General features: G+C 42.0%; 1 protein-coding gene across 9 annotated transcripts in view; it reads left to right on the top strand.

Annotated features, from left to right (window-relative positions):
• The first annotated feature begins 7668 nt into the window (after positions 1 to 7668).
• Positions 7669 to 12129, top strand: part of MYEF2 (myelin expression factor 2) — a 26308-nt gene continuing 21847 nt past the window's right edge. For 7 of the 9 annotated variants that reach the window (XM_014944452.1, XM_014944450.1, XM_014944447.1 and 4 more), the window contains exon 1: positions 7669 to 7951. In XM_014944452.1, coding sequence (XP_014799938.1) covers positions 7743 to 7951 — 209 coding nt within the window. In that variant the 5' untranslated portion in view covers positions 7669 to 7742. The remainder of the gene's footprint in view (positions 7952 to 12129) is intronic. The other 2 variants (XR_001412332.1, XR_001412331.1) reach the window with 1 other exon arrangement.

The following is a 12129-nucleotide window of genomic DNA, read 5'->3' as shown; positions in this document are numbered from 1 at the left end:
TTGCCACAACAGCAGGTGTTTCAGGTGGATAAGGAAAGAGGATTTCTTTACCCAACTGTATATTGCACTAATAAACAGCAAATCTGTTTTAAATGTTAGTGATTCCATATTTGTGTGCCCCCCTGGTGAACACACCCCTGCAGGATGCGTGTGGGTCAGAGCTGTAGCACAGTGCCGTGCATCATGAGATTTTTGAAGGCTACTGTAGAGCTACTAGCAGAATTCGCTCTGTAGAAAATAATTATAAAACTCCACATGTTTCTTGCTACATGCAATAACACTAGGATAGGTTAAAACTTTTTCTTCCTAGTATAGGCTGGGAAAAGAGGATTGCATTGCCTGCCATATTAATGCCTGAATCTTCTGCAGTGGGCTTCTGAGTGCTGGCTAGTCTCTGAAAAATGCTTTCTCCTGCTAGTAGAACTAATGGTTAAGCTGATAGTTAACCATGCACATGCTAACGGTTGTTAGTTTGATCTTCTAATGTTGCAGCATCAATCTATGTGGTGAACAATGTCTCTTGCTGAAATTATAAGTCAAGCTTATTTTTAAAGCGCCTCTCATATTTAAAGATCTGTGATGACTTTATAAATAGATTGTTTTAAATAGTATAAGATTGTGCTTTCAGAATATGTATATAAGGAGCCTCTTCTATTCCCAAGTAGCTCTAGTTTTCTTTTTTAGCCCTGTCCCTGATTTACTTGGGGCCCTGTGAAGGTCTCTTGCTAGAGAGAAACAGCTATGGCTTGGGATTTTGGGATTAGCAAGTACACAAGGGCTTGGAATTTCATGGTGCATCCTCCCCCTGCCCTTCCCCCCTCTTCCCTCTCCCAGTTTAGTACAACTGTTTTGGGCAAGTGGCATAAATCCACGCTTTTCCAACAATTGTTGACCATTGCTATTCTTGGAGAACCTTATTGCAAGTAGTAGCCAGGACCACCATGTCTGCTCTGGCTGGGAATGAGGGGCAATATTGACAGTAGAAATACATAACCCCTGAGTGGGTCACCTTGCTAATTCTGTCAGATTTTGGGCACAGACACTGGGTCTTTCACTACCATTTTTCCTGGAAAAGATTTACTTGTGAGATCTTTCTCACTATAGATATGATACTATCCTTTCCTTCTTGTTATTCTTGTGGGAGTTAAGAGATTATTTTTTTTTATCCATTAAATAATTGGCCTTCTTGTACCATGTTGTGACAGAAGTTACTGAAATCATGTGGTTATTTCTAGGAATCTGGCACATGTTCAATTTTGAAGACTTTACTTTTGTTTTTATGTGTTCGAGATCCGCTTTTCATGGAAATGAAACCGGAGAAGAAACTGGTAGCCAGCAACAAGGAATAACTCTCCTTCTTCAGCTACCAGGTGTCAGCAGACAAGTAACACTGTTTCTGTTCAAGATGATGTATCTTAAAATGGAAAAGTGATGGAATGACTTAATCTTTTCCTGTATTTCATTGTTTTTTCACTTGAAAGTCACTAGTTTTGCTCTTGCACAGGAACAGTGATTTTTTTCTAAGGCAAATGAAGTAGCAGTGTATGTGTGACCATTCTGGATACATGGATAAATGGAGCATTCACTACTCTTCACTTTCCATTTCTTTATCAGGCTCCATCTTCTTTGTATTCAGCAGAACAATAACTATTATTTCCACCTGACTTCAGTCATATTTGCCATTGAGTCGATCCTTATTTTAGGGAGTTTTATGTGTCCTCAAAGGAGAGGACAGAAATATTTTTAACAGAAATAGAGATTTTATAATCATCTAGTAATTTGGTACATTGACCTTGCAATTTCAACTGGCCTAATTTAAGGTTGGGTAAGACACTTAAAACCAAGTGGGTGCCAATAAGCAAGAGGCAATAAGGAACTCTTAGAGCTATTAGCTGGTTAATACTTTTTGATGTTTAACGATTACTTAAGTGGTGTAAGTATCAAGAAAATGTAACTATTTTGAGGAATAACTAACTCCTTTGTAACTTGCTTCTCAGTTTAGCTTTAAGCACCTCTGTGAGCATTACTTCACAAGCAAAAAAACTCCCTTCAGTTGCTAGAAATTTAGAATGGACTGATGAAGGTAGAGTCAGTGAAGAATATTGTGCACAGGCAAAACAGATCAAGTTGAAACTCTCCTCTTAAGCAAATTTAAGCAAGTCTAAGCAAGTTTATGAGAACATGCATCATCATAAGGCAATAGGAAGATAAAAGCAGTAGTAGAGGGGCACATTAAATGATGTATTGATCATTAATTCAGAGTATTTAACATTTTAAAAAGGATAAACACCTTTGTTCTACCATGGGTTTTTGTGTATTCTTAAAAGATTTGAATCTATCTTTGTGGTTGTCCAAAATCCATGCTTTTACTAGGTTCTGACTTCAACAGCAATTTAAACATGTAGTCTACACTCCTGGGGGTCCATAGGGTACTCCTCTGGTGACTGCCAGGAATGAGGCAGAAAAACAAGTTCTACAAAGCAATCTCCCCATGTTAAATATCTGAACAGACCCGCTCTTCAAATTGGAAGAGCTTAGGGATTCAGAACTGAAGAAGGTCAAAAATCTCGGCTTTTAAGTCCAACACACATCAGTGTAGTGTTGGGGAAGGTGGAAGAGTGCATGCACACAGTGAAAACCAACAGTGCCACCTGGTGTGAGTGGGACAGGAGAGTTGGTCCATGAAGACTGCATCCCCAGCTCCTCTACCTTGGGTTTGGGGCAAGCCCCTGGCCAACAGGGAGAGGGCAAAGGGCTTCTAAGGCCTTAGGTGGGATGGGTTCTCTTTAGACCTGCAGGAGGTTGGTGTTTACTGCCTCAGTGTGAAAGAGGAGGTGGTGGGTATGTTAGTGGCTCACAACCTGTCATTAAGAACCACATGTGTTGTGGAAGGAAGGACCAAAATAGAAGCAGGTTACTCGGTTTTTGGGGTTTTTTTGTGAGGTCAGCAGCTAGGGGAATGATTTGGGGGAAGACAGGATAACGTGATTTATCTCAATATAGGACCAGTAAAAGTGCTACCAAAAGTCTGGTATTATGCAGCTGTGTAGGGGTAAAAAATATGTGATTAATTTTGGGGCTCTTAAGCTGTGGTCAAGGGTTGTATAACACTGAGGGGAAGAAAAATGAAAAAAAGAGAAAGATTTTAATGAGAATTAGGGAGATTTAAGCCTTCAGTGGGGGGAGAAGAGTTTAGATCCCTGCAGATCAAGTAGAGCACATCTCCTGTGTGACTGATCCCACGTTGTGGGCATAGGATGCTGCACATTTTCCCAGTTACAAATCCACAACGTGCAGAACAAGACCCTCAACACACCATTTCATTGCTGTAGCAGGCAGCTCCAGAGTCTTTTATCGGTGGGGGGGAGTGTGTCTGAGCCATCTAGTGCTGGTGAAGAATTATTCGAGATGGGGGAGAAGGAACAAGACAGAGAGAGAAGGCAAACTGGGAAGGTGTGGGAAGGCGTGGGAGCGGTGGGGGCCGCAATGGGGAGCGCAGGGCCGGTGCGGGGGCTGTGCGGTAGCCGAGCCCCGGCTGCGGAAGGGCCAGCCCGGGAGGGACCTGCCGGCAGACAGCCCGGGGCGTTCGAGAGTTTGCCCTTTGAAGTGTAAAATGGTTTGTTTTCCAAAGATAAAAACCACAACAACACTCTGCTCAGACTGGGAAGATAATGTTTAATTGAAAAGAGAGCGTTTAGGGAAGATAGTATTTGCTTTACTTCAGGTCCATTATAGGTATGCAAAAGCCAGTGTCAGCTGCAGAGTAAGGTTAATGGTTTTTAGCACAAAGTAAAGCGGTGTAGGTTGGGTGCAGCCTTAGGCAAAGCAGACTGGTTTGGAATTACCTGTGGCTGTGCAGAAAGGAATCTTTAATTGAGCTGCAAAAGTCAAATGATTTACAAAGCAAATCTGTTGTTAAAGCAGACCTTCTCCAGCTGTACTCGGGGCTTTCTGGAGAAGGGACAGGGCCTAGAAAATGTCAAGCCCATTTGGGTGCCATAGCAAACAAAACAAGAAAACATATGTGCAACACATTCACCATGTAGGCATCATATAGATGCAAAAAAAAGTCTGACTGAAACCAGTTATTTACAAAAAAAATAATCAATACATTTAAAATGTGTGCGGCTCAGAATTCCCATTCTCTCGAGTTCTTTACAAATGGACTTTCGGAAAGAAAGTTTTTTTTTTTCACAAAAGCCACCTGATGGAAGTGTGGATGGACTGCTTTTGAATGTGACAACGGGAAACAAAATTGAAAACAATGTTGAGATAAATTGGAGACCAATTAAAATCATCCTTTCTAAAAGGATGGTGATACGTATTTGGTCATTAGCAAGTTGAGAGCAATGACTTGTTTGTCAGTGAGGACTTGGGACTTTAATCTACCTGAGAGTTACTGCATTGAAAAGCATGCTGATGAACACATGTAATTATTTTAACTCTGTAACTACTACTTGTACAAGAGACTTCCAAGAGCAGTTCCTTTACAGTTGCTTATATTTACATACAAATGCAAGAACACTAATAATATTCTATTATCCTCAACTCCCTGTGTAAATTAGTGCTGTCAACTCTCTGCTTGCCAAGAATATACAGCCATAATGCCATACCACCTTCCCATAACCGAGAAATACTATTTACATTAGGGGATGACGCAAGGAATTTGTTAGAACATCAGATCAAGAACACTTTTCACAGTTTTATACTAAATAAAGGGTCCCTTTGTAACAGGAACATTTGTCAGAGACCACGTCTGTCTCCTGTAAAGACAGGAACAGAGGCGGAAGAGAATTACAAGCGCATGTATCAAAGATAATTTTATAATATTCTCAGAAGGGCTTGGTGCTGTGTGACAAAGGAGACTTTCTCAGCACAAATGCAACCATAGAAAGATACTTTTTTCCTTTTTTCACTTACTGTGCCAAGTAGGTTTTGTTATTTTTATTTCTATCAGTTTATACGCAGAAATATTCCTAGGGAAGAATTTAAACTTTTTTCAACACAGTTTTGTAGACCAAAGAAATCCCACTTTTTAATCCCAATTCACCTCTGTCAGCTCCCTAACAGCTCTTTGTGGCACTATTCTCCCATTTTTATTGTTGTTCTTCGAAGACAGAAATACTGAGTGATTATGTGTGAGACTTCTAGAAAAGGATCCAAAACTCCAATAAAAATCCTGAAGGAGGCAACTGAGGTTAACAGAATGTTATAAATAGGAGTTGTGGTGTGAGGGGGACAGGGCAAAGCTCGTAGCACTCCTCTGGGCTTTAAGCTCAGCTGTGCCCCTGTGCAACTCTAGTACAAACCACCTCTACATTAGAGATGTGTCTCACCGTGTGGATTGTACATACAGTTGTCAGTATTTGTTACAAAACACATTGAATGACAACTAATTTCACTGGTACAAAACCATGTGTGTGTTGGCCCCAAAAGGCTTACAAACTTGAGAAGGTAGCAGTTGAAATAGCCAGTAGATTATTCTGAACAAGTAGGCAAACTGTGTGTAAGAAAGTCAATAATTTTTCTTGTTACTAGCCTCCACGGGCCCATGGGCACAGGAATTCAGCATCAGCTGCTTGGTGCCATAATTCTGGGTTAGGGAGCACAGGATTCCAACACCTGAGATGCTCTGTGCAAAGCACAAACCACCCGCGGTCTGTTGGCAGGGTTTAGTCACCTGGACATGCAAATTGCTTCCTTTCATCCTTTAGAAGTGAGAGCTGTAAAATGTAATGACAGCAATTTCAAGTAAACATTAACTATTTCAGTGATGATTATTATCGCAAATACCAAGTTATTTATCAAATTGTGGTTAATGCGTGAACAGAATTGCACCTCTTATCAGACCTCTATACATGCCTTTCTACCTTCATCTGGCATGTAGGTTATTAGGGTGTTTCATAGTATCTTTGAGCTTTCTCCAAAATCTCAGGTGTTACCAACATCTGGTGTGACAGTCATGAGGACAGGCAGAAATAAGAGAGTCAGTCGCAGCAGCTCGTAAGGAGTTTACTTCCAAACCCCACGTCAGTGATTCTTAACTGTCTCTTAACACTCCAATAGAGATGTGGAGCCTCTGTACTGCTCAGCTTTTCTTAATCTTCACTTATGGTTTTCTTAAAAGAAGTGCATGGATTTCTGTGAGTCAGCAACCAGAAGCCACTGATCTAAATTAACTGCATTTGGTGATGCCTTTAGAAATAGTTGGTGCTTGTGGTTAGTGAAATGATTAAACTTTGTCCAAATGATACATATTCTTTTTTTTTCTTTTAAGAATATTGCTTAAAACCTATTTTTCCCTCAAGTGATAGAGAAAAATGGGATTGAAGAAGTCAAGGGAAGCTGAGAGGAGAATGTCACAAATTCTACCTTGTAAGTAAATTAATGTCTTCCAGGATGAGCGATAGAGAGTAGTAGTGTGGCATGGGCCTGTGTAATTTTGAAACTTTATAGCAGAATTACAACTATTCATATTTAATTGTTATATTTCAGAATAAAACAAATGTCCATCTAGAAACTTCCAATGCTCTAACTATATTTGAATTTACAGCTTAGCCCACCCCCTTTATATATTTGTAAGTAAATCAGAGATCTGCAGCTGGAGAATTTAGGTGCAAGCTGATAGCTTTTTAGCTATCACTAGAAGTCTCCCAGCACTCCTAAGGGTGCTAAGTATAAGGGTGGTCCCTGTATTTGGTCTGTGAGCTGTCTCAACACAGGTTAAGGGGTGATTTGGGTCCACAGAATTCAGGCTCCTTCATTTCCTTGTGAATGGGAAGATCTTAATGCTGGAGGTACTGAAACGTTTGGAAAAAGATGATACAACATCTAACACGCAGGAGGATTTTACCTGTGACTACGCTGATTTTTGACAGAACAAGGAAACTATATGTGTAGGAAAAATGCAAGGCAATTCTTTAAGAGATCATGACTTCAATTCATTGAGTATTCCTAGCATAAAATTTGAATAGTAAGTTACAGTCTATTTTCTGAAGTAGGGATAAAGCTGTGATGGCGGTGACTTGCTTCAGAATGGTGATGGTTCCCAAACAAGGGTCGTGATGCTCCTCAATTAAAAAGGGTCAAGCAGCCATTTACTGGGGTGGGGTATTAAAAATGCGAAGAGCCGAAAATGTGCAATAGCTATTTACTGTTAGCACCCTCCAGCTGACAGGTATTCATAAGATTGCAAAAATGGCGTTACACCTTCCTTCAGTGCTAGGCCCGCTGGCTTTTGTGAGGCGCCATTGCTGCTGCCCACCACTTGTCTTGGGGCTCGGTTACCCTGCGGCCAGTCAGGGCGGGGGTCACTGGCCACCGCAAGAGGTGGTTGGTTTAAAATCAGGGGAATTTGGCCCTGGCGGGTAGCGCTGCATTAGGGAGATGGCCAGTGAGGGGTGAGAATTACTAAACCCTCGGGAGCAGGCCCCCGCTCCAGGCAGAGCTGCCCAGCGGTGGCAGGGGCGCCTGAGGCTTTGTCACCACCCAGGGAGGGGGCTGCTGGTTCACACACCCGAACGGCGGGTCCCAGGGGACGCGCCGTGCTGCGGGGCGGCCATGGCGGCCCTGGCCCCGGCAGCCCACCGGCGTCGCCATGGCAACGCGTAAAGCCTCCTGGCGCGTCCCCTCCCCGCCGCAAGCCCCGTTCTCGCGAGACTTGGCCGGCCCGGCGCGGCGCGGCCGAGGCGCTCCGGGCCCTTTTCAAACCCAGCGGTAGGGGGGCCGCGGCCCGGCACGAAATGGCGGAGAACGATAAGCCGGAGGCTGCGGCCGCCGCTCCGCAGCGCGGAGCCGAGGATGCCGCCGCCGCCAGCCAGCCGCCGCCACAACAGCAACAACAACAGCAGCCACAGCCGCCGCCGCAACAACAGCCGCCGCAGGATGAGGAGGCGGCAGCGAGAGCGGCAGCAACCGAGAGCGGCGGGGGCAGCGCTAATGGCGTCAAAATGTGTGTGAGGGGCGAGGGCCGGGGCCCGGGCAGGGAGGGCAGAGGAGAGGGGCAGCGCGGGGGTGCGGCGGGCCCGCCTAGGCCTCGGCGTGGGGGGAGGCGGCCGTCCGCCTCCGCCCCCCCGGGCGCGGTGAGGGGTGGCCGGGTAGCGAGGGAGGCGTTTTGCCGGCGCGGTGAGCTCCTGCGGGGTGCACGGAGGAGGCCGTGGGCTGGGAGCGGGGGAAGGTGAAGTTTGTTGGGGGGCGGCGGTCGCCGAGGGCAGGCGCAGGTGGCGGCGGTGTGAAAGGCCAGCGGCACCGCCCCCCCCTGCGAGCCGCCGGGCTGCCATGAGGGGCTCGGGTCGGGCCGCTCCTCACGGGGTCCCGCTCCCGGAGTGCTCTGCATCTTCTCTGCGTGTGTTTACGTTTCCGCTTGTTATCGTAGTGGTGTGTGCCGTGAGGCCTTTGAACTGATCTTTGTTTACCTGAGAACGGTAAGGTAGACCTATAGCGATTTACTTATTAAAAATAAACAAAAAACCCCACGTGGACGCACAAGCTTTTCTTGTAAATAGTAACAGCATCATATATGGAATATGTAAACTGTGCCTTATCTAGTAGGTGTAAAAGGAACATAGCGTAAGGGAGCCATAAGTACCATTTCCCTAGAACAATACCATGAGTAACCTTTCATGGGCTTTGTGGTTCTTGATGTCTGGCTTCGAGGGTCGTCATTCTTTACATGAACTAGATTTTGGCCTCATATCATTGGAATTTCAATATCCCTTCTAATCTCATTCACATCTTGGAGGGAAAATACATTTATAGTAGGCCTACTGTTGCAGTACATCAAAGCTCTTGAGATCTGTGAAGTTTTGACATGTTCTAAGCAGCCCAGTCTGATACCATTGTGTTTAAAAATGCACATGGGATTGAGTTCAGTATAAAGCTGGAGGAATAAAGGCATACTTCATGCCTTTACTTGACTCCCTGTGAAATTCAAATCATTTACAAGTTATTTAACATTACCCTAAACAACGATTTTTCTTTTTTTTATTTTTTCTGAGCCTGGCCCTCAGCTTCCAAAATACGAAATTATGGTTACATTTTTATAGGAAGATTGTGACCCTTTTGCACCCTTGAGGCATGTAACATTTTATTGCCTTTTGGAGTTGCTGCTGTTAAAATAATGACTTAATTTCTCTGTATCACTCCTTCTGTCAGCAATTTTCTTCTTTTCCCTCCAAGACTAATCACAAGCAAATGAAAAATCCCAGTCATTCTGTGTGGTAGAAATCCCAACTTCATGTCTGAAAATAATGCAAAGATCTTGGTAACAGAGTTTCATATCTTACTTCTTCACATATAGTTAACAGTCTTCCCCAAAACACTTGTACAACGATTAAGCTGTCAGTGTGCAGGTGAAATGTACTAAAAAAAAGTATTTTAGTAACCAGGTTTGCTTAGCACTCAGATTAAATTGGAGAAGAATCCTGGTCTCAACTTGCACACTTCCTTAAGTTTATTGTTTTGAGGAATGGAACTTTTTATTGCAACAAACCTTAACTGATTTATATGCTTTGGAATCACATGTAGTGGACTTCTTGAATTTCTGTCTCTGCTGGTCTTATTGTTTGTATGGACCCTTGTGAGCAGAGAAGTAGAAGTTTATTAGGAAAAAACACCAAGCAGCTTTTAAGGCTTTTGTGTTGATTTATCTTGTGCTTATTATTTTTTAGGCTTCTAGTTTTGTATATGTATATGGAAAACTTTTGTTTCCAAAACTTTATGGAAGTTCAAAGACATTATTTTTCAAAAGGTAAAAATTGCTCTTTTTAATCAATGAGGATGTGCTTTTTTAAAAAAAATAATGTTGACATCTCTTTTTCAACCCTAGAAATTGATGATCAAATGCTAGTGATTTCACAGGCAAACCATAATTAAATGTATAAAATTATTAGTTCATACAAAAGGTAAAGAGTAGAAATTACTATTGTTTTTCCCCCCAAGAAAATGTCAATTCATAGTTTGAGACTTTTTTTCTTGGTCTATGAGTGACTAACGTGTCATTGCTTTGAATGTATCATTTGATAGAAATTATTTTTAATATTCAAGGAGCAGAAGTAAGAGTTCTATCCATAGAAGGATCTCAGCCTCCAGATTGTTCACTGGCCAGTTGGTTTTGGCAGATGAGTCTTGCAAGAAGGATTGCTTTTTAATTAATCCTCTATTTTCAGGAGTCTGGCTGTGATCCCCAGACTAAGTGAAGTGTCATTTTGTTTCCCAGATTTAAGAATTTATGCCAGACTCATATCCTCTGTGCTCTTCACTCATTTGGACAGCCAGGTCTTGTAGAGCCTGTGGCTTCCATATTTGGAGACTTGGCTCTTCCTGAGCACCCAGGGGCTGTTTCATAATCCTTTAAGCAGGAAAGAGCTTAAAAGGCTAAAGAGAATCCATTGCTGTAATCCTAAAATTTAAGGAAGAACTCATACTGGGGATCTTGTTGGGCAGGAGTTTTGCATTCACAAATGGGACTGGATTGGAAGGAACTGATCTGACTGGAAAATCTGACTGGATTCTCTACTGTTTCCCTCCCCTCGCCCTGCAGCTCCCTCCAGTTCCCTGCTTTGTTTCCCCCGTTTCACTCATGGCAATATAATTCTTGTATGGCTGTGTAATAACAGACAGGATGGTGTGGAGGAGGGATGATGCAGAAGGAAGCTAGAGGAAGCTGGAACCAGATAACGTGGTGTTGACTTTGAATGTTTTATATTTGACAAATACTTAGCCCACAGGAGTGTCTACACATTTGTCAGTTGTTAATCCTAATTTAATCCACTTGTAAACACAAGGACTGTGAAGCTCATATCATATGAGTACTTCAAAATTTGGGGAAAAAGTCATGGGAGAAATATGGATGTATTTGAATGTATTCTTCCCTGAAAAGTGCCCAAGCTTGGTTTAGCTTCATGAAAGCTTACTTGCATGTGCTCTTGAGTGCAAGACTGCCACTTACTCACTGTTTTGCTAATAACTATGCAGAGAGCTGAAAATACTCATTTCAATTCATCAGAATCAGTGATTTTACCACATGTTGTGGTTGTAAAACTGAAATGCTTGTTTTGGCTAAATTTACGCCAGAAACTTTCTAAAGTGTCAAAATGATATAAAAACTGAGCCTTCTGAAATGTGGGAAAAATTTTAAAGATAGTGATGTAATTTAAGAAGGGTGGTTCACAGTCAATCACTTTTGACAGTCCTGTAGGATGTTTATGTGTAATTGTTTTAACTAAAAAGTGGCTAATGCTGGCTTTTTAAAATAAACATTTGTGTAAAAGTACTTTTAAAGTTTCTCATTAACTGCAGTGAGATTTGAGCTAGACATTGATGTGTATCTCTTAAGTAGCATCTGCTTAGTGAGTCACATTTGTGTGGCTTTATCACTGGATTCTTTCAGTTCAGCAGTTCACCTCTTTTAAAGTGATGGTTTAGGCACCTTGATCCTCTGTTAGCCTGCTAAATCACCTCCTGATAATAACGCTGTCAAGAGTGCTAAAGAGTTTCGGATATTTCACCTAATTCTGTTCAAAGTGTATAGTTTTATCAAAGTTGAGATTTGGGCTGCTTTAAAAGAGAAGAAGCAATTTTTCCTGCATTTTCATGTAAAAATGAAAACATTTTAATAAGAGAATAGCTGCTGTTGCTAAATTTTTGAAAGACAGAGGGCCAGAAGTCAATTACATTGTTGTTTCTAGTGGATAATACCTGGTTACTTAACTAGTCTTGGTACCCCAATTTCATATGCATTTACCAAATTTTCCAATTCTAGTAGTATTAAGCAATGAAAGAGCATTTTTTTGTTCTTAACTGAATTTTAATCTCTCTCTAAAAGCAGTCCCGCACAAATTATGGATAAAAATTATTTATGTAGCAAATAAAATGTAATTTGATTTACAACCTATTAGAGTTGCTTTCTTTATATTATTATTACATTGAATGAAGTATATCAAGCTGTTCCATAAATTGCACCCTTTCAGCACTCTCTTCTGTGCTGAATATCGTGTAACTTAGCCAAGACTCTGAAAAATATTGAAGTACATGGATGCTGTAGCTGATTTTTCAGCTGAGTCGTTGTATTTTGATATTAGTAGCAGTTTCATAGTACCATCTTGCTGAATCTTGACAGACATAATGGAA

This window comes from Calidris pugnax, unplaced genomic scaffold (genome assembly GCF_001431845.1).
Source record: "Calidris pugnax isolate Ruff unplaced genomic scaffold, ASM143184v1 scaffold70, whole genome shotgun sequence".
In the NCBI taxonomy this organism is placed as follows: domain Eukaryota; kingdom Metazoa; phylum Chordata; class Aves; order Charadriiformes; family Scolopacidae; genus Calidris; species Calidris pugnax.
The sequence above is the reverse complement of the archived record's forward strand: the minus strand, read 5'-3'. Positions and strand labels throughout refer to the sequence as shown.